Below are 19,096 nucleotides of genomic sequence, written 5' to 3'. Positions count from 1 at the left end.
GAAGTTTTTTCAAAAAATATTTATAGAGTAATAAATTAAAATTTTATCAGATAAATTTAAAAACTAAATTCTCTTAAAAAAAAATTAAAAAAAAAAACAACAACTCATTTTTAAAACAAGTAATGTTTTATTTAACAAAACTGCAGAGCAAAAAAAAGTTTATACATTTTGCTCTGCAGTAATTTTGTTAAATAAAACATTACTTGTTTTAAAAATGAGTTGTTTTTTTTAGTTTATACATATGATTCTAAATAGATCTATATTAGAAATTACCAGTTGTAACACATAAATCCTTCTTCCTCAATTTCAATGTTTTAGTTTTGATGTCGCATTCATGATTCAAAAGATGTTTTTGTTTTGGGTTATCACATTCTGTTTGGAACAACTTGCCATCAGGTATATCTGGCATTGCCAAACATTTCTTTGAGTGAAGATTCTAAAAATAAAATTTTTTCAATAATTCAATAAATAATTAAATCAAAGAATAAGAACTATTTATCTATTCATCTATCTATCTATCAATCTATCAATCTATCTATCTATCTATCTATCTATCTATCTATCTATCTATCTATCTATCTATCTATCTATCTATCTATCTAATCTATCTATCTATATATTGAAAAAACAGCATGAGGACTTTCTTAGTAATAGATGCAACTGAAAAATGAGACTAGATTTAAAGACACATATCTCTTTTAAGGTATAACAAAACAGGAAAATCTTTATAAAATACTATAAAGTATTTTTATTCTTGTTTTTATCTATATAATTAGTTATTTTCAATTAAAGCATTGATTCTGACTTTATCAACTAAGGCTTGGTATAGACTGAGCTAAACTATGTATGAGCTCAATATCAACTTTATTAAGGCAATACTTGATTCTAGAGCATAATTTTTTAAAGATTTTCTACATGGGAATTATACTTGTAGACAAGGCCTTTCAAAATACTCCAAAAACATTTGATAGGACAACATTCTTATAAATTTGCAGGATTATCTGCTTTCTCAACAAAATGCACTTTTTTCTTGTTTAGGTACATGATAATTGTTTTTACATAGTGTGATGATGTCAAATCGAGCCAGAATACATATGCACCATCTGAATGATAATTATTGATGAATAGAATAAGTCTCTTCTTAATGCAATTGTTTAAGTAGATTTCTTGATTTACAGCCAGTCCATTAGTTACAAAATAGGGCTGAGAAATGTCATTTTTAGAAAAAGAAATCCATAGAAGTAATTTTTTTGGAAACTTTTGTTTTGTTTGGTATATAAAATCTTTATGGTCAAACATAAGTTTGAGCTTTATAATGCTTGTCTTGGTCATTTTTTAAGCCTTTTTTCCACTTCCTTGAACTCTTTGGTAAAGAGATTCACTTTCAGCACTTTTTATTATCTTGTAGATAGTACATTTAGGTATATTCTCAGTTTTAAAGTGGTCATAAGTGAACTTCCTGTAGTTTAAATAAAATTCATACACACATTTTCTAATCTCTTCTTGTTTTGAACTTGTATGTATGTATTTATGCATGTATGTATGTATGTATGTATGTATGTATGTATGTATGTATGTATGTATGTATGTATGTATGTATGTATGTATGTATGTATGTATGTATGTATGTATGTATGTATGTATGTATGTATGTATGTATGTATGTATGTATGCAGTAGATACACTTCATTTCCAAAAAGAAAATTAAAAAATAGAGTATGAAGAAAAACAGCAGCTCCATAATGAAAAGTTTACAAAATAAAAACACTTAACATACCTATATTATTACATCATTAAATGCCAAAAAGAAAAAAACTGTTGAAAATTCAGGTGATGAACTTAAAAAGAAAAAAACTGTTGAAAATTCAGGTGATGAACTTAAAAAGAAAAAAACTGTTGAAAATTCAGGTGATGAACTTAAAAAGAAAAAAACTGTTGAAAATTCAGGTGATGAACTTAAAAAGAAAAAAACTGTTGAAAATTCAGGTGATGAACTTAAAGTTAAAATGCACAAGCAAAAAAAACTCATAGCAGGCTGGCGGCTGTCTTGGACAGAACTAAGGTTATTGACAGGCAACCAACATTTTATGTTGATTGTCTTTAACAAAAAGTCTAGGTGTGGTTATCAATTTTCACTGGGTAGAAAATAAATAGTTCACTAGGAGAGAAAACTTATTTTCAGATTTTACTATACAAGAAAACAGACTGACCTCTGATATTAATTTCAGGAGGAGGAGAAGATAAGCTAGAGAGTATAAAAAAGTTATCATCATCCACCTGTGAGCTGCAGTCTAAAAGAGCTTTTAATTCTTTAAGTCATTAAGAAAGTTTCACTTCCTGGTTCTCAAGAATATATATAATCAGAACTTGTTCTCATTTTATGCATTTTTGAGGACCTCTGTGTTGATTACAAAGGCTAGATGTAATAAACAAGATTTACAATGTTCACAGTAACCTTTTTTGGTCTTTTGTTGTTGTCAATTTTTTTGCTATCTGTGTGAAAAATTTTTAAAGCTAGATTATGAATTTTTAAAACAGCTCTTCAAATTCTGATATTTCAAATAAAAGTTTTGAAAAGGATAATGTGGCTAATAGAACACAATGTAATAATTCTGAAGATAAGAACGTTAAGTTCTATGATGATCATGGACTTAGAAAAAATAAACTGACTCTACAGTTGAATATTATGCTTAAATGATTAAGAAAGCAGAAGAAAAGGAGGAACATCTAAAACATATGAAAGAAAAGAGGAAAAAAGACTGATAGAAAAGAGATAAAAGAGTTTTAAACTTTGAATGAACATAAGGATGAAGAACAAGAAAAGAATATTTCTTCTGCTTGTGAAATGATTTAAGAAGAAGAACTTGAAAGGCTTCTACCTAAAAAGAAATATAGGTTGAATAATTTTTTACTAATTGATCTACTGTTTGATTATGTAAATAAGCTTGACCATGACTTAAGCAAAACCACAGTAAATTTAACCATGAAAAACTATAAAATTTTGAATAAGTTTAATGTTGCTGAATGCAACAAACGTTTTAAAGATTTTGTTCAACTATTTTTTATATTCAACTAGAGACAAAATTCACCTTTAAAACATTTTTTTTGTTTTAAGGAAAAGCAGATAGTTTTTTCAAAAAATTATGAAAAAATAAGATTTTAATACTTAAGTCGTTAGGAAAGTTCGTAGAACTCCCCTTTAAAAAAAAAAAAAAGAAGAGTTTTTTTAAATTTTGTTTTATCAAATGTTCAAAATAATGTCCATCGTTATCTATACAAAGTTGCATCCTTTCAAGCCATTTGTCAAACGTTTTTTTATACTCTTCTTTGGGTATACTTTGAAGTTGCTTCGTTATGCGAGTTTTTTGACTTTCGACGTCAGTATCATCATCAAGATTTTTTTTATCAAGTCGAATAACCAATAATCGGATGGAGCTAAGTCTGGTGAGTATGGTGGGTGGCGAATTATCGTGATTCCAGCTTGATTTAGACAATTTGTGACAGCTTGAGTCACATGGGGTCGAGCGTTATCATGGAGAAATTTGAAATTTTGAGTGCCTGTTTTAGGTCTTTGCTTATTTATTTCGCATATAAGAGGTTTCAAACAATTTTTTATATAATATTCACTAGTAATGGTGTCTCCCTTTTCAACATAACCCAAATGAACAACACCTGTTGTTTTGAAGAAGATGTAGAACATGTTTTTCAGCTGAAACCTGTCGCATCTTACTATAGTTCTTGGACTTTCACCTTCACCGACCCAACTAGTGTTAGCCGACTTTTGTCCAACTTGTCTCAAATAAAACCATGACTCATCCCCTGTAATAATATCACATAGTCTCCATGGGCTGTTTCTGAAAAGGGCTAAATTTTCCTTACATGCCTCAACTCTATTCTTGCGATTTTGATCGGTTAACTTGTGGGGTATCCAACGTGATGTTAGTTTTCTTTTTTTAAGTGCGTTATGAGTGATTTCGTTGATTGTAAAGCGAATAATCGATGTCAGGGCTTCAATTGTATCATGTGTTGCATGAGGATTTTCTTCAATAATGGCTCTCACACGTTCAATATTCTCAGCTGTATATGTGGTTCGAGGGTGCCCTGAGCGAGGATCATCTTCGAGACTCTCTCTACCATCTTTAAATAAAGTAGCCCACTTGGCAACTGTACTATATTTTGGAGCTTGGTCACCATGAACTAAAACCAACTCATCAGTTATGGCTTGTGCTGAAACTCCAAGTAGAGCACGGGTTTTAATGTATGCTCGATATTCAAACTTTTCCATTTTTAAATTTTTTCTTGAAAACGTATATAGTAAAATTTAAATAACTTTTTTAATAAACATTCAAAATACTTCAACAAGTACTTAAAATTTTCATAATTAAACACAGTTTAAAATGATATATAAATATTTAATTATTTCCTGTGTCATTGTATCTTTATAGATGAAGTTCTACGAACTTTCCTAACGACCTAAGTAAATGTTAGTACAATACCCAAGAATATTTATATAATCTTACTTAATAAAATCTTATTAGTACATTTATTAAGAATTCAACAAACTTTTGAATTTATAAAGTTATAAATTTGTGTAGTCTTGTAAAAGTTAAACTTAAAATCAATTTTAAGGCACCAGAAATTACAAAAACCAATTAGAACCTAATCTTTAGCTTAATTTTTGGTTGGACTTTATCACCAATAATTATTTAACGCAAATGTGGCAAGGAATCCACAAGTATATAAATCTCAATTTTTTCCAAAACACACTGCTGCAGCCTTTTTTGATAAAAATAATGTGTTTTGGAAATCATAAATCCCCTATTTGAATCTAATAGAGCCTTTATGGACTTTGTCAGATAAAAAAAACTACTTACACACCCACAATTTTGATTCAACAACTAACTCACAATAAGCATGCCATGAATGGTATGTGTCCACCTTTGGCGTTCATCTGTATCATTACAAGCTATAAGAACCAATTGCTCATTAACATCTATGGTTGGTGCTCCTATGCAAGCACCAAGACGACTGTCACTTGTAGTGCGCAGAGCTTCAATACCAAATGTCCCTTTCATTATAAAAAAATAATACAGAAAAATTACATTCTATAACTAGATTTAAAATAATGATTTATATACATTTTTGGATACATTATTAACTTTAAAATTATGCACTTAGCAATCAGTGCTTGATCTCTTCAACTATTCATTAGCAAAATTTCAGTTTTAAATCTTTACAAATCATTAGATCTCAGTTAAACTTAAAACATAAAAAAATGTCTTAAATTATCACAAAGCTTTTCTTTTTTAAATCTTTACCTGAAATGTCAAAGTCAGAAAAAGGATTTGGTCGATCATAAGGACTGAAAGTAGGAGCAGTTCGAAGCTGCCTAACACCTTCTTTGTATCTGTATAGTCCACCATCTTTAGCATTCATTATACTTTGCACAGGATTCTTTAAATCAAATTGAAACTCAAAATATTGTCGCTGTCCAAAGATGGTCAAGTCAATAGCAGCACCAACCATGAAACCATTTAGTTTTTGACCCAATCCAAGCTCAAAACGGATTCTTAAGTAAAGTGGTTATAATTAGATAACTGTTAGAGAACTTTTTTTTATAATAACAAATATATTACTAAATATATTAAATATCAATATATTAATACATATTACATATATATTAATATATATTATAAATAAATATATCAATAAATATATTACATTAAAATGTATTAAAATGCATTTTTTTATTAACAAAATCTCCCTTCCCTGTAATTTTTTTTTAATGAACTTGTCAAAATTTAATCAAAAAAACAAACTAAAAAAAAGAATGAGAAAAGATTGAATAAGATAAAATATAAAAAAGATGAAATTTGAAAAATTAGAAAAACAAATTCTTTAAAATAACACATACCCATGAATTAAGAATATTTGCATAAGGAACTGAATTGCTGAATTCACCCAACCCATGGCTTTCTCAGTTACTTTTAGTGCTGCTGTAGCCACATCCAAAACATTACATAAACCTTGTCCAATAAAATCCACTGCACTACATGTACCATAACATAGATGAGATACAGCTTAAAATAAGAATTTAACAAGTTGTCAATTACAAATTTGGTAAAGATGAAAACACTGCTCAAATTCTTGAAGGAAAATTTCATCATTCTTTTTCAAGTTTTCATTTAAAATAGATGAAACGATTAAATGAAAAGGTTTAACAACTTTGAAACAAATTAAGAGTTATAATAGTTAACTGCAACCCAGAACAGCCATATTGTTTAATTGAACAAATCTATTATATGCAATACAACATACTGTGAAATAATAAAATAATGCAGTATTTTTGTACTTGCCATGGTTACCCAAAAAATACAATTTAAGTTTAAAACTGTTTTCACAATAACAATAAGACACTCAATAATTGTGTACACCAATAATTTGACAATAATTTAATTAGCAAAGTTTGCAACAATTCTGTAACCATTTACAATTTTACTAAAAAACTGAGTCCAAAGATATACATTAATCAAAAATATACAAAGACTAAATGTTTGCTGCCTTTACAGCATGGTATACAATATGCCAACCTTACTACAAATATTGATAGCTTCACATAGAGGCAAAATAAAGTCAGAAGTTCAGAGATAATTTAAAATTTAAGAGCATTACCTTTGCAACCTCCACCAACTAAACCTTCGCATATAAGTTTGCTTACGAAGCGTCTATTACGAATATGAATATCAAACTGCTCATCACGTTGCTCCAAAATACTTCTTCGTCGACGTCGACCAAAGAAAGAAGCAATTTTTCTCCCAATCTATACCATTAAAATTATCATTAAATAGTAAACTTACTTGTTATTTTAACTTTTTTAAAGAAAAAAGCTCCAAAAGTTCTTACATTAGCCAGACCATCTCCAACTTTACGAGCTGTGCTTGCCACCCACTGTCCTATTTTTAAAAATAAGTGTTATTTAATAGCCATAAAAATATTTTAACACTAACTCATTTTAGAAAAAAAAAAAAATTTTAATTATGAAATATAGGCTGACTAACCAAACTTATTAAATTGGCCACCAATCCATTTTCCTGCAGAATCAAGGAAGTTTTTGCAATTTTTCTGTGCTTCTTGACATTTCAAAGCATAGCATTTAGCACAATCAATCTTAAGTTTTTCCTTACACTGAATTTTTGCTACTTTCACATCATCAATTGCAGATAAAAGTTTTTTTTGAGCATACACAAATGCATCGTTTACAGCTTTTCTAGCTTTTTCAATGGCCTAAAGTTTCATTAATAAATGTTAGTAAAAATACTTCAGTCATCAAGACAATAAATTAATTTACAAAATTAAAAGTTATTGCAAATTACCCAAGTAAAATTGTGCTTCATTAATTTTAATTTATCAATACCAAAAACCTTAATTTAAGCAACTAGCATGCAAATCTTTTTTTTTTTTAAAAAAGGCAGAACTAGTTTTAAAATATATCTAACTTACATCAGTTAAACCACGCAGATCAACAATTGCTCGAATGTAAAAATGCATGTCAGTAATGCTGGTATAATCATAAGCTGAAGCAACATAGAGCTCTGCATAAATAAGATTCAAAACTTTTCCGTAGATGTACATCTCCAGTTCAGTTGTAGTAACATTTAAGTAAGCAGAAGCTTTGATGCCAAGAATGTTCACAAAACCCTCAAAGTAGATCTAAACAACACCAGCTTATTACATGTAGTTTTAACTTTTTGTTAAAACCGGATTTCAGTTTGAAAAATAAAACTATAAAGAGAAATTTAAAGAAGCTTAAATAAGAAAATTTAATATGTTATAATTAGTAGATGTTGTTAAATTAAACTTGAAAAATTTATAGATACTATTTTTTGGTATTTGTTTCATGAAAAACAACTTCTATAAAATAAAATCTAAAATGAAAAATTGGAAGTTTTATTTTAAAATCCCAATGAGATCATATTTTAAAAGAGTACTGCCAAATGAAAATTATGAGTTGTGTATCTTTACAGCAAATTGTTCTTTGAATTAAAACACTTACACTAATTAAAAAACATTTGTACAGCTGTTATTACTATGCAGCTTGGATGAGAGAAATAATAGATAGTAATAGATAATAGCTGCATTACATCATTTCTACCATAAGTTATGTAGAGAGTAAAAACTACAGTCATTATTCATAACTTTATAATTAATGCATTTTCTATACCTTCCAATATGGCATACTTAATGCCTTTTTCCATAATGGTCTTTTAGAAGCTTCTGGTCCACTTGCTGCTAATGACACTTTGTAAGCAAAATGCAATTTTGGTCCAACATTTAAGTGAGATTCATTTCTTGACATTATAATAAAACCACCTAAATTTATTGGATCTAATTCTCCATCAATATAAATTTCCTAAAAAACAAAATTTTTATTTATGACCTTCATGGTTAATTTTTCAAAAGAAGTTAATTTGTCAAGATAACAGCAATGAGATTTTTTGTAAAGTTTTTATTTCCATTTCCAATTTAAGTTACCCTGATACTGTACTTGATATGCACTTGAATGGAATATCCAAACAAGTTGAGCACTCCTTGTAATTGAAAACCATCAGGCACAATAGGCCCATTAACAGCCCGGAGGTCAACCACATCTTTACCTGGGTTGTATGAAACCTAAAACAAAAATTATCAAAATAGTAAACAGTGGTTTAAAATTTTCCTCAGATTTAAATCTAAAATCATACTATCATGTAATACAGGTTTAGGTACCCATATAACGCCCCATAGCTAGAAAGGGTTTATAATACACAGGTTTAGGATATAATAATGCAAAAAATTATGAATTTTAAAAGCAAACAATCTTAAAAAATTAACCAAAAAAAAAGTAAAATCTAAATCTTTTATCTGTGCTTCCACAAAGTCTGCTTGAAATCTGATTCTTCTTGTAACTTGGAGTAATATGACCTTAAACAACTTTGTTAGGGGAATAGAGAAAGGGGGTTTATTACAAGGAAACAAACTTTGTCATCTTAATTTGTAAAATATTGTCAAACCATATGTACTTCATAATGATCAAAAACAAACTTCTAAAAAAGGTCTGAAATGTGAGTTAAGAGGTCGCTTTTTAAAACAAAATATATGTTAAACATTTTTTTCATATGCTAGTGTCTAAACAAATACTATGCTAAAAAATATTTTAGGGAACATCAATACTGAATTTACATTATCATTGTATATAACAATAACATTTATAGACATCGTCTCTTAACCTAATTGAGGAATTGTCTCACTTTTATTACAAATTATACAAAACTTGTATTTTCACATCTTTTAATTTTAGTGCAAAATAAGTAAATAGCTAAGCAATATTTGATATGAGTAAAAAAAAAAAAAAAAAAAAAAAGAAAATTAGTGCAAATGTAAACTATCTAATCTAGATAATGGTGAAGATTTTTACAGATTATAATGCAACAACTTCTAAATGTTTTTAACAAAAAGTGTTACATGTACAAAACATTCCTCAAATTAGTTTTTAAAATTCTATTAGCATTATGGTCTAACACTTAATAGCTTCTTAAAACATCACACTGCATTTTATCACATTTATGATTTGAACTAGAAATTGAACTTAAGGAAGTTAAAGAAATTGTTTGAAATTTGCAGAAAGTCAAACTTATAAAATTTAAAATTGAGTTTCCTAATAATTGTAGAAATAAAAAAATTAATAAAATAAAAATTGACAGTTGTTTACTAACTTGTTAACATTTGTGAAATGCAACCAATTCTATTTTATGCTACTTATAATAACAATTATGCTACTTATAATAACTTTGATATCATGACATCATGGCAACTTCATTTGATAACTAAAAGTTGTCACAAAAAGATTCTCCAATTATTTCTGTCGCAGAGCTTTAACAAAATTGTTATGAAAAAATTAGCAAAAAAGGATTCAATGTGGTTTAAAATATAAACTAAAAAAATCTTTTTAAAAGGATCCATACCATCAAACCTTTAGGAAAACCAGCAACATTCACTATATTTGGCAAAGTAGCACTTCCTCCACACATACGAACTAGTTTTCCAATGGTCAGGGATGAGATTTGACCAAAAAAATAGGTTGGTTTTCCATAGCCAAAATATATTTGGACTCGCAAACAGTGGCCCTGAATTAATTAAATAGAACTTAAACATATACAAAATGTTTGTTTACAAAATATTTAAAGCTGTTTTCATGAAAAAAAACAACATTTTATTGAATTATTTCATGCATCAAAAATAGCATTATGAAAAGAAATTTTTATTGTAAAGAAAAAAGGATGCATTTTAATTTTAAAATGGATTAAAAAGAGTAATGGATAAAAATTAAAAATAATAAATTGAAAAGTGGTCAGTAATTTTAAAACATTATAAAACACATAAAATATTAGTAAAAATGAGTTTTTTTAACAAACAATATAACATTTTTCGTTAGTCACCTCCATCTTTTTACAGTAATTTGATTCTGCAACTTCAAATTACTTTGATACTTTTCTATTTTTAGTTACATACAATTTAAATACCTTTTTCAAGTTATCTTTTATACTCTGTTTCTAATACCTATGATTGCAATAGGTTTAAATGCATCTTCTCAAAGTTAATATAAAGTTTCTTTTTAACAAAGAAACTTTATATTAACTTTGAGATATTAGTTATAAAGATGATAATTAATTTAAAAAATAATTTCTTTCATGATTTACACTTACATTTTCTTCAAAATCAGCATGATATAAACAGTTTGTTCCAAATTCTAACTGCCCACCAAATTGAAATCCAGTGATAGGAATTGGTGAACCAACAGTTATTGTTATGCTAAAGCAATTTCAATAAATATTTCACAAAAATATTTCAATATTAAAAATTTTAATCTTAAGTTCATTCTAAAAAAATTTACCCAAGATTAATATTGCCAATATTTAGCCAATCCAAACCAAAAGCATGATACCACATGCCATTCATGTATAAAGTCCCAGTAACATCTTCGCTGCCTATTTTATGCTTTATCATTCCACCTAAACTTAAGCTTCTCTCCATCTCCATACCATCAACAATAATCTTCCCAGCACTAACAGGTATTCTTACTTCTGCTTTGAAACCAATGGTTTGCTGCTTTGATGTTGTATTAACCTGTGAGAAAGAAAAGAAGATTTATAATAAAATCAAGAGTTTTTAATTTTGTTCTGAAAAATATTAAAGAAAAATAATTTTGTTCAAAACAATATAAAAAGTAATATCCAAGATAATTTTTCTTTCATTTATAATCTTAACAGTGGTAACCATGATTGAAAAAAATCTTAATCATACCTCTGCAAAAAGCTCCAGCTTTGAAAATAGGTAGTTTTCATAAATTTTAATATCATAAAAGCCAGCAGTGGCTTTAAAGTATCCTGCTTTCACATTTGCCATTATTCGAAAATTAAATCTGGAGCCAAGTATTTTTTTACATATTTTGCAGAATGAGCTTTCCAGGCAATCTTTTGGTAAACTAACCTGTGCACGAAAAATGAATTTATTATTAATGTTATTACAAAAATTCATTGAAACACTGTAACATTTTAATAATAATCTTAACTAACTATTCTTCAAGAAGGTCAAACTTACCATAGCAACTGCTGTAAGCCCAACTGGAATAAATCCAGAATAAACTTTGTTTAATGGTGATTTTATAAATCCTGTTGCCTTGGATGTACGAAATTCCCCATACATGACTGGACAATACCCCAAACCTACCTTAAAGTAATCAAATAACTGAAAAAAAGAACTCCAAACTTTCTTTCAGCAAAAAATGCTGTATAAGTTAGTTATATACATAGATTTCTATAAAAATCAATCTAGTTAATATCATGTTTACATGTTTTAGATATTATTGCAAAAAAAATGTACATATGTTTACACTACAGAAATAACAAAATAAGTTTAAAAGCAGTTTCCTGAAGAAACAAAAGGATAACCTTAAAAAACAAACTGGAGAATTGTTAAACATTTTGAATTTCAAAGACTAGATGGAAAATATTAAAAATACATTTTTCATTAAAATCTTACATAGTTATAACTTTACTCAAGAATTTATACTATCAAAAAAATAACTTTTAAAATCCTAACCAAAACCATATTTGACAAATATTAGGATAGTATTTAAGAGTATAAAACAGTTTTAAAAATGATTCTGAAAAATATTAATACACATTTTTATTTCTATTATTAATACTTATCATATTTTATCATTACTGCATACTATTTCTTATTATTTTTAAAAATTATCTTAGCATCATTATATATTTTTATCTATTATACATTATAATTATTACATATTATGAAAAATTACATTTTATCATTAGTAATATATTTTACTATCATTATTATTATATTTACTTAAGCTTAAAAACCATGAAGATGATGTAAATTTACTTCTATTTGGAATCCAATAGCATTCATGAAGTTTGAAACAACTTTTCCAGCTGAACCAGTGTCAGCAATTTTTTCTAAGACTGAGCCATATGACTCTCCATCAAATGAAAAACCAAATGCAACCTGAAACAAGGAATTTTAATAAAACTATTCTCTTAGTAAATATATGTAAAACTATATAGTAATAAATGTTAAACTATATATTGAATGATGTGATAAAACCCACACCTAATTTTATTTGCTTTTCAAAAATATAATCTCATGTGTTCTTTAATATGATTTGTTGTCAAAAAATAAAATTGCATCAAAGTATTTATTCAACAAAAATATGTATATGACAATGGAAACTTAAAACTAAAGGTTAAATTAAAAATTTTTATATTTCTATAGCTTGAATATTTTTTGGGTTTTTTAAACTGATTTAAAAACCAGAATATAATTTTAATCTAATTTTTTATTTTTACATTCTTAAAACAGATCAAACAGATCAATAAAACCATAGAATAATTGAAAATGTTGAGACTGAGAAAACAAACAGAAAAGAAAACTTAAACTTTCTTTAAAATCATCTAAACATCATAAAACTTTTAACCATTCTATTTGAGTAACTTTGAAAAAATATTTTTTAGCTATGTTTTATTTTTAGGTAAACCATTAAAAGAAATAGCAGAAAAACCAATTTTTTTAAGTAAAGATTGTAAACACAAGAATTTAATAAACTGCATAACTAAAAATAGGATGGAAAATGTTAAATAATAACAAAATTTCTTTTACCTTTTTATCCCATCCTGAATGTATGTAAACAATCTCAAAGTGCAATGGAACACCATTGAACTGTTTTGAAACAGTTATGCGAAATGGAGCAGTGAAATGGCTAACAAAATCATACCCAATTGATGGCTGAATAAATTCTGTTTCCCAAATACCTATGTTTCTAAAAAAGAACAAAACTACCTTAAGCATATAAAATGCTAATTCAAGAGCATTCACAGCCTATACAATTTAAATATATATCATACTATAATACTAACATTAAAAATAAGTTTTATACAATAGCTAATAATATATACACACACACACACACACACACACACACACACACACACACACACACACACACACACACACACACACACACACACACACACACACATCATTAGCTATTGTAACAATACTTACTTAAAAGCTTTGATAATTGATGCTCCATATCCTGCAACTTCATCTGGAATATTCAAAACATTCAAAAAACTTCGTAAAGTTATTGATTCTGCCTTTCCAACCATTGATGTAGCAATTTGGCTTGTGCCATTGTTAAAGACAACACATTTAAAGATCGTTGGCTTGAAAAGCAAGAAATTGCCTTTGGCAAGAAAACTCCATGTATTTCCATCTGAATAGTAGGTAAACCTAAAACAAAGTAAAAAAGAAATTAGTTTTTTATTTTTAACAAGGTTTTGTCATGTCAATCAATCTAACAATTGACAACAAAACTGTGAATTACCATTTTCAATTTACATACAAGATAGGGTTATATAACAAAACCTAAATTTCAGTATAATATAATAAAGAAATATAAATATTAAAAACAAAAATAGCACCAAAGATAATAAATACCTACATTACATCAAAAAGTTTTAACTTATTTCCTGCCAAATATTCACTTGTCTCCTCTATTCCAAAATCCCAACCTCGTAACTTGTAGGTATCTTTTGCAACACGGACCGAAAATCCAAGCACAGGAAGGTTTTCGTCTGCAGGTCTCTTGTAGTTGGGGAGTTCAGGTGTTTTTCGATAAGAAGGTACCAAGTCAGCAGCTTCTTTAATGGTTAAAAAAGGCCATGGTTCAAAACAGTACTGAAAGATTGAAATTTGTAACTTTCTGTTAAATTCTACTCAAAATCATATACACTTTTTTTTTAAGGATTCTTTACAATCTATAATAACACAAAAGAACTTTTCTCTCAATAAAATATTTGTTAATTTTTCAAAAACTTTTTCTAGAAGAAGTCTTAAAAAATTTTTCCAGCTGATTTATTAATATTAGCCTTAAAAAATTCCTAAAACATACTCTCTCCCAATTAAATAATATTAGCATTAAAGAGTTACATACAGATATTTTGTTATATAGTTGTGTGTAGTTTGCATTTTTGGTGGAAATTGAAATTGCATATTGAAGATTCAACATGAATATCTTTTAAAAATTTCATGAATATCAATTTAAATATTTTAAAACTAAAATTTTTAATCTAAACATCTAAAGTATATTTACCTTAAGCATTATCATACTACATTACCTTAGTCACTTTCCCACTCTCTTCAACTTGTGTAGCATAATATCCATTTTTGAACTTGTCACTAAATTTCACATGAGCAAGTACTCCTTCAGGAACTTGTAAACCTTGTCCTTGAGAGTAATATTTGGTTGTAGCTCCACATTCTCTATACAAATACTCATTTTTTGCAACAGGAAGGGTGTTAGGTTTCTGCTGTGATGGACCTGAATAAAAACTTGAGAATTTACGCAGTATTTAAAAATTATCTCTCTTTATTGCAGCAAGTTGTAATTGGTACAGTTGTTTTCTAATTATGTTTGCAAAAATAATGTTTCACTAAAGTTTACATCAGTAAACTTAAGAAACTGTTTTTTAAAACTATTTGTTAAAACTATATAAAATCACTTTTGCTTACCCTGACATTTACTAACTGGACATTTAACAGACTCTTCCTTAATTCCAAGACACTCATCTCCTCCTTTGTTTGGAGCCGGATTAGAGCAAGTTCTTTCGCGCTTTGAAATACCTTTTAGACAAATTGACTTTTCAGAACATGTACTCCAAGTGCTCCATTGTGCCCACATACCATTAATTGCATCTAATTATCAAAGATTTTTTGCTGTTCATATAGATAACAAAATAAAACATAGGACAAAAATAGTAAAACTATAGTATAGTAAGTTTTTATGAATCTAATAAAACCAAACAACTAATGCTTTAATACAATTTTTTAATTGTCAGTTCAAATTTAATTTTTAAACATTTTAAAAAATTCTAAATATAGTCCTAATAAACCTTCCAATAGTTATGGATCATGCAATTTGAAAAAAATTACCAACACATTCTGCAAGCCTGCAATGTCGCACTTCTTCATAAAGCCCAGTGCAATTTTGTGCATCTTGTCCACGTGGTTCAGGATTGCTACATGTTCTTGAGCGATGCATTGTTCCAGAACCACATGTTTGAGAGCATTCTGAGAATGCAGACCATGAACCAAATCCTCCATGAACTAAATATTTTTTTGCTTGAACATTTTTATTTTTTATCCAAATTTATTAAATGTTAAATTAGAAAATAAATTAAAAAAAGTTAACAAATATAAAAGTATAATAAATAAAACTTCATGAGATAAACACATAATTAAACATGATGATATTGGAAATGAATATATTTTTAAAAAACTTCTCATTATTTTAAAATACAAACAGAACACTGCAATACAGAAGTTCATTAACTAAAATTTATAATTAAAATTATCATTTTTAAATATAACTATTTTCTAGCTGATTACCCCCAGCTATTAAAACAATTTACTCAAACTTTACAAAACAATGAAAAATGATTTTTTTTAAAAAAAAGAAGTTATAAGTTAAAAGAGATAGCTATTAGCTTTATTATTAAACAACTAAAGCTTATTCCTTACATTATGAAGAATTTATATTCTTATATTATTGATGAAAATATTCTAGTACTTTAAAACTAATTGTGGAATTTAACCACAGAACATTGACTCTTTGTCTTACTTTCCTTTTCATCAATTGTTAAGTCTGCAAAACTACAGTTAAATGCACACAACTTTATTTTTTTCCTATAAACTTATCTATATGTAAGCTTACCTGGGCAGCTATCATAACATGATATTACAGCTTCAGAAGAATTTCCAGGACATAGAGCACCACCATACATGGGTGGTGGCATATTGCAAGAGCGATATCTATGAACTAGAGCACCACCTGATGTAGAGCAAGTTTCAGGGCATGGGGTCCATTCACTCCAAGGTGACCATGCACCATCAGTTCTTCCCTCTAAAAATGTTATCATTTATTGTTATTACTGTATTCAGAGCTCAGAATAGATAGAAAGTAATATGTATTAATTCTCTCTGGATAGAGTGTAAAATATTTTACTGATGGGAAACTTACTGAAGAAAAATAGACCCAGTACCAGATCCACTTCCAGTGAATTCTTATTATATTTTCATCTTGTGTTTTATCAGAGCCATCTTAAAATGATTAGACTGATATGAAATTTTTTAAACTGATTGATAAGCATTGATAAGATTTGCTTAAGCATAACTTGTTTATATTATATTATATTGTTTATATTATATTATACTGTGTATATTTATTTATATTTTTTGTATATGATTTTGTTCAAAATATTTTTACTAATAAAAATATTTTGAACAAAATATTTTTATCAGTAAAAATATTTTGAACAGATTAGTAAAGATTTGCATATTTTAGAGAAATGGCATTCTGTGTTTCATAATTTTAAAGATTCATGTAAAATATAACACACTTGTAAGGCTCCAGCCCATATCAGTTTAAGACTTTTATTGATTTATAGAATCTCTTAATGAGATAAAAAAATATGCTAACTTCATCCATGATACATACCAGGGCATGGAGCAATACATTCAAGCTTTGTTTGAAATATTTCTCCAACACAGAATAAACCTCCTTTGCTAGGAGCAGGACTGTCACATACTCTTGTTCGATTAACTACTGACCCACCACAAGGTCTTTCACAAGAACTCCATTGAGACCATTCAGAAAAACCACCATCAACTAAAATTGTATCAAAGTATTTATTCAATTAAATTATATATATGACAATGGAAACTTAAAACTAAAGGTTAAACTAAATTAGTAGGTATACAAAAAGAAATCTTACTTTCACCAACTTCTTTAATATAACTGTCACCAATGCAATACAGATCATCAGAATTGGCAGAAGGTATTGGATTAGAACAGGCCCTTGTTTTAACACGCTGGTTACCTTCACACAATCCTTTCCCCCAACTGCTCCATTCTGACCATGTAGCCCAGCCACCTTAAAGCCAAATTTCACTGATTTTCAAAAAAATTATTAGTTAAATAATTAGCTTACAACAATATCGTTTAGACGTACCTACATCTAAATAATGCAGCAGATATTTTATATTAACTTAATGCAAAGTAATAAATCAATAGATTTATTACTTTACATTAAGTTTACGTAAAAAATGAAACTAATAAACTTAGTAGCAGCGTTGTAAGGTAAAACTTTGTTTAAAGTAATCGTAGTATCACTAGAATTATTTTTGCGATTACTAATAAACGAAATCGTCGAACCTGCGCCGAATCATTTCGAAATAATTTCGAAAAAAAAAAAACACTAATAAACGATAAAAAAAACAAAAAAAACGTCGTACCTGTGTCGAATCATTTTATAAAAAATCTCGAAAAAAAAAATTACTAAAAAAAGATAAGAAAAACCCATAAAACTAGTATGGAATAGAATTTATTTATAAGTTTTAAAACACAGAGAAAAGTGAAAATTTTCTCTTTAAAAAGATTGTCAAGGAAGGATGTGATTTCAAAAATTCACATCCACATCTAATTAGAGTTCAGCCTTCATTGGCTTTTTCTTTTCTTTTTCTTTTTTTTTTTTTTATTTTTAAAATTATGAATCCAGGTTCATTACCTTGAGAATCATAATTTTAAAAAACCTTTTTTTGAGCATTGACTATTTCTATGAAAACTGAGAAAATGCAAAATAGGAGAAGTACAAAATTTCTAATCCAAGATATGAAGTTTTTAGAATACTAAAGTGATAAGTTATTTTTAATTAAATTCAACCCGTCGATTTATGAAATCTTCGTTTAGCATTCGGTTTACTAAATTTACAACTGGTTTATGATTATTTTGGGATTGGCAAACTTAAAGAATTAGCAAGCGAAAATAGGAAGTGAAAAGAAGAGCATTTTAATCCATTCTTGATGCACTTGTTCAAAATTCATATCCAGTAATTAAGTTTAAAGATCATTCACAGAGAAAAACTCCATTGTAAAGTTTGAGTTTCGATATTGCAAATTATCTTGCTTTAAATATTTTTTAGATTTTATTTTAACAATTCGATACCAGTAAGTAATTGTTAATATTTAACCTGTTCTTTAGTAAAGCAATCAATAAAAATCGATACATAAAACTTTAAAACTTGTTGATTTTAATAACAAGGAAATTAAAAAACTAGTGCAGTTTTCCATAAAAGAAGTTTAGAAAATGATTTATCTTGAACTATTAAAATGAAAAACATTACCTTTTACGTCAGATAGGCAATTGAAACCCCTAAAATATAAAAGAACCAGTGTCAAGCATTTTAGAAATATCATTTGAGTGCTAAGTTTGTTTAATGCTCCGACCACAGCAGGGCAACATTAAGGAACTAAAAACGTTCTCATAACTGTGCTCACTTTTTGGTATATAAGTTTACCCAGCTTACAAGGTATGACAAACAATTTTAAGTGTTTGTGCAGTTGTCTTAAAAAAGAAAGTAATATATTAAGTTTATTGAAATTGTTTATTGAACGTTTTCTTTTAGTTAAACTTAAAGCT

At 27.6% G+C, this 19,096-nt stretch overlaps 1 protein-coding gene across 1 annotated transcript in view; it reads right to left on the bottom strand.

Annotated features, from left to right (window-relative positions):
- The window catches only part of LOC145186894 (uncharacterized), a 36,150-nt gene extending 17,214 nt beyond the window's left edge, over positions 1-18,936 (bottom strand). The window contains exons 1-26 of the mRNA XM_090095175.1: positions 18,801-18,936; positions 17,394-17,552; positions 17,117-17,287; positions 16,334-16,522; positions 15,553-15,726; positions 15,133-15,315; positions 14,739-14,941; positions 14,063-14,298; positions 13,624-13,851; positions 13,219-13,378; positions 12,445-12,567; positions 11,638-11,766; positions 11,341-11,526; positions 10,931-11,163; positions 10,743-10,848; positions 10,002-10,163; positions 8,533-8,670; positions 8,222-8,410; positions 7,501-7,710; positions 7,059-7,284; positions 6,904-6,953; positions 6,673-6,820; positions 5,915-6,080; positions 5,319-5,569; positions 4,908-5,068; positions 274-436 (exon numbers count right to left, since the gene is read on the bottom strand). Of these exons, the coding sequence (XP_089951301.1) occupies positions 274-436; positions 4,908-5,068; positions 5,319-5,569; positions 5,915-6,080; positions 6,673-6,820; positions 6,904-6,953; positions 7,059-7,284; positions 7,501-7,710; positions 8,222-8,410; positions 8,533-8,670; positions 10,002-10,163; positions 10,743-10,848; positions 10,931-11,163; positions 11,341-11,526; positions 11,638-11,766; positions 12,445-12,567; positions 13,219-13,378; positions 13,624-13,851; positions 14,063-14,298; positions 14,739-14,941; positions 15,133-15,315; positions 15,553-15,726; positions 16,334-16,522; positions 17,117-17,287; positions 17,394-17,552; positions 18,801-18,873 (4,417 nt within the window). The 5' untranslated portion in view covers positions 18,874-18,936. The remainder of the gene's footprint in view (positions 1-273; positions 437-4,907; positions 5,069-5,318; positions 5,570-5,914; positions 6,081-6,672; positions 6,821-6,903; positions 6,954-7,058; positions 7,285-7,500; positions 7,711-8,221; positions 8,411-8,532; positions 8,671-10,001; positions 10,164-10,742; positions 10,849-10,930; positions 11,164-11,340; positions 11,527-11,637; positions 11,767-12,444; positions 12,568-13,218; positions 13,379-13,623; positions 13,852-14,062; positions 14,299-14,738; positions 14,942-15,132; positions 15,316-15,552; positions 15,727-16,333; positions 16,523-17,116; positions 17,288-17,393; positions 17,553-18,800) is intronic.
- Between the last annotated feature and the right edge of the window lie 160 nt (positions 18,937-19,096).

Source organism: Hydra viridissima, unplaced genomic scaffold (assembly GCF_058129835.1).
Source record: "Hydra viridissima isolate aposymbiotic clone 2 unplaced genomic scaffold, HvirCarnegie_v1 scaffold_8, whole genome shotgun sequence".
Classification (NCBI taxonomy): Eukaryota; Metazoa; Cnidaria; class Hydrozoa; order Anthoathecata; family Hydridae; genus Hydra; species Hydra viridissima.
Note: the sequence above shows the minus strand (reverse complement) of the source record. Positions and strands in the feature narration are given on the sequence as shown.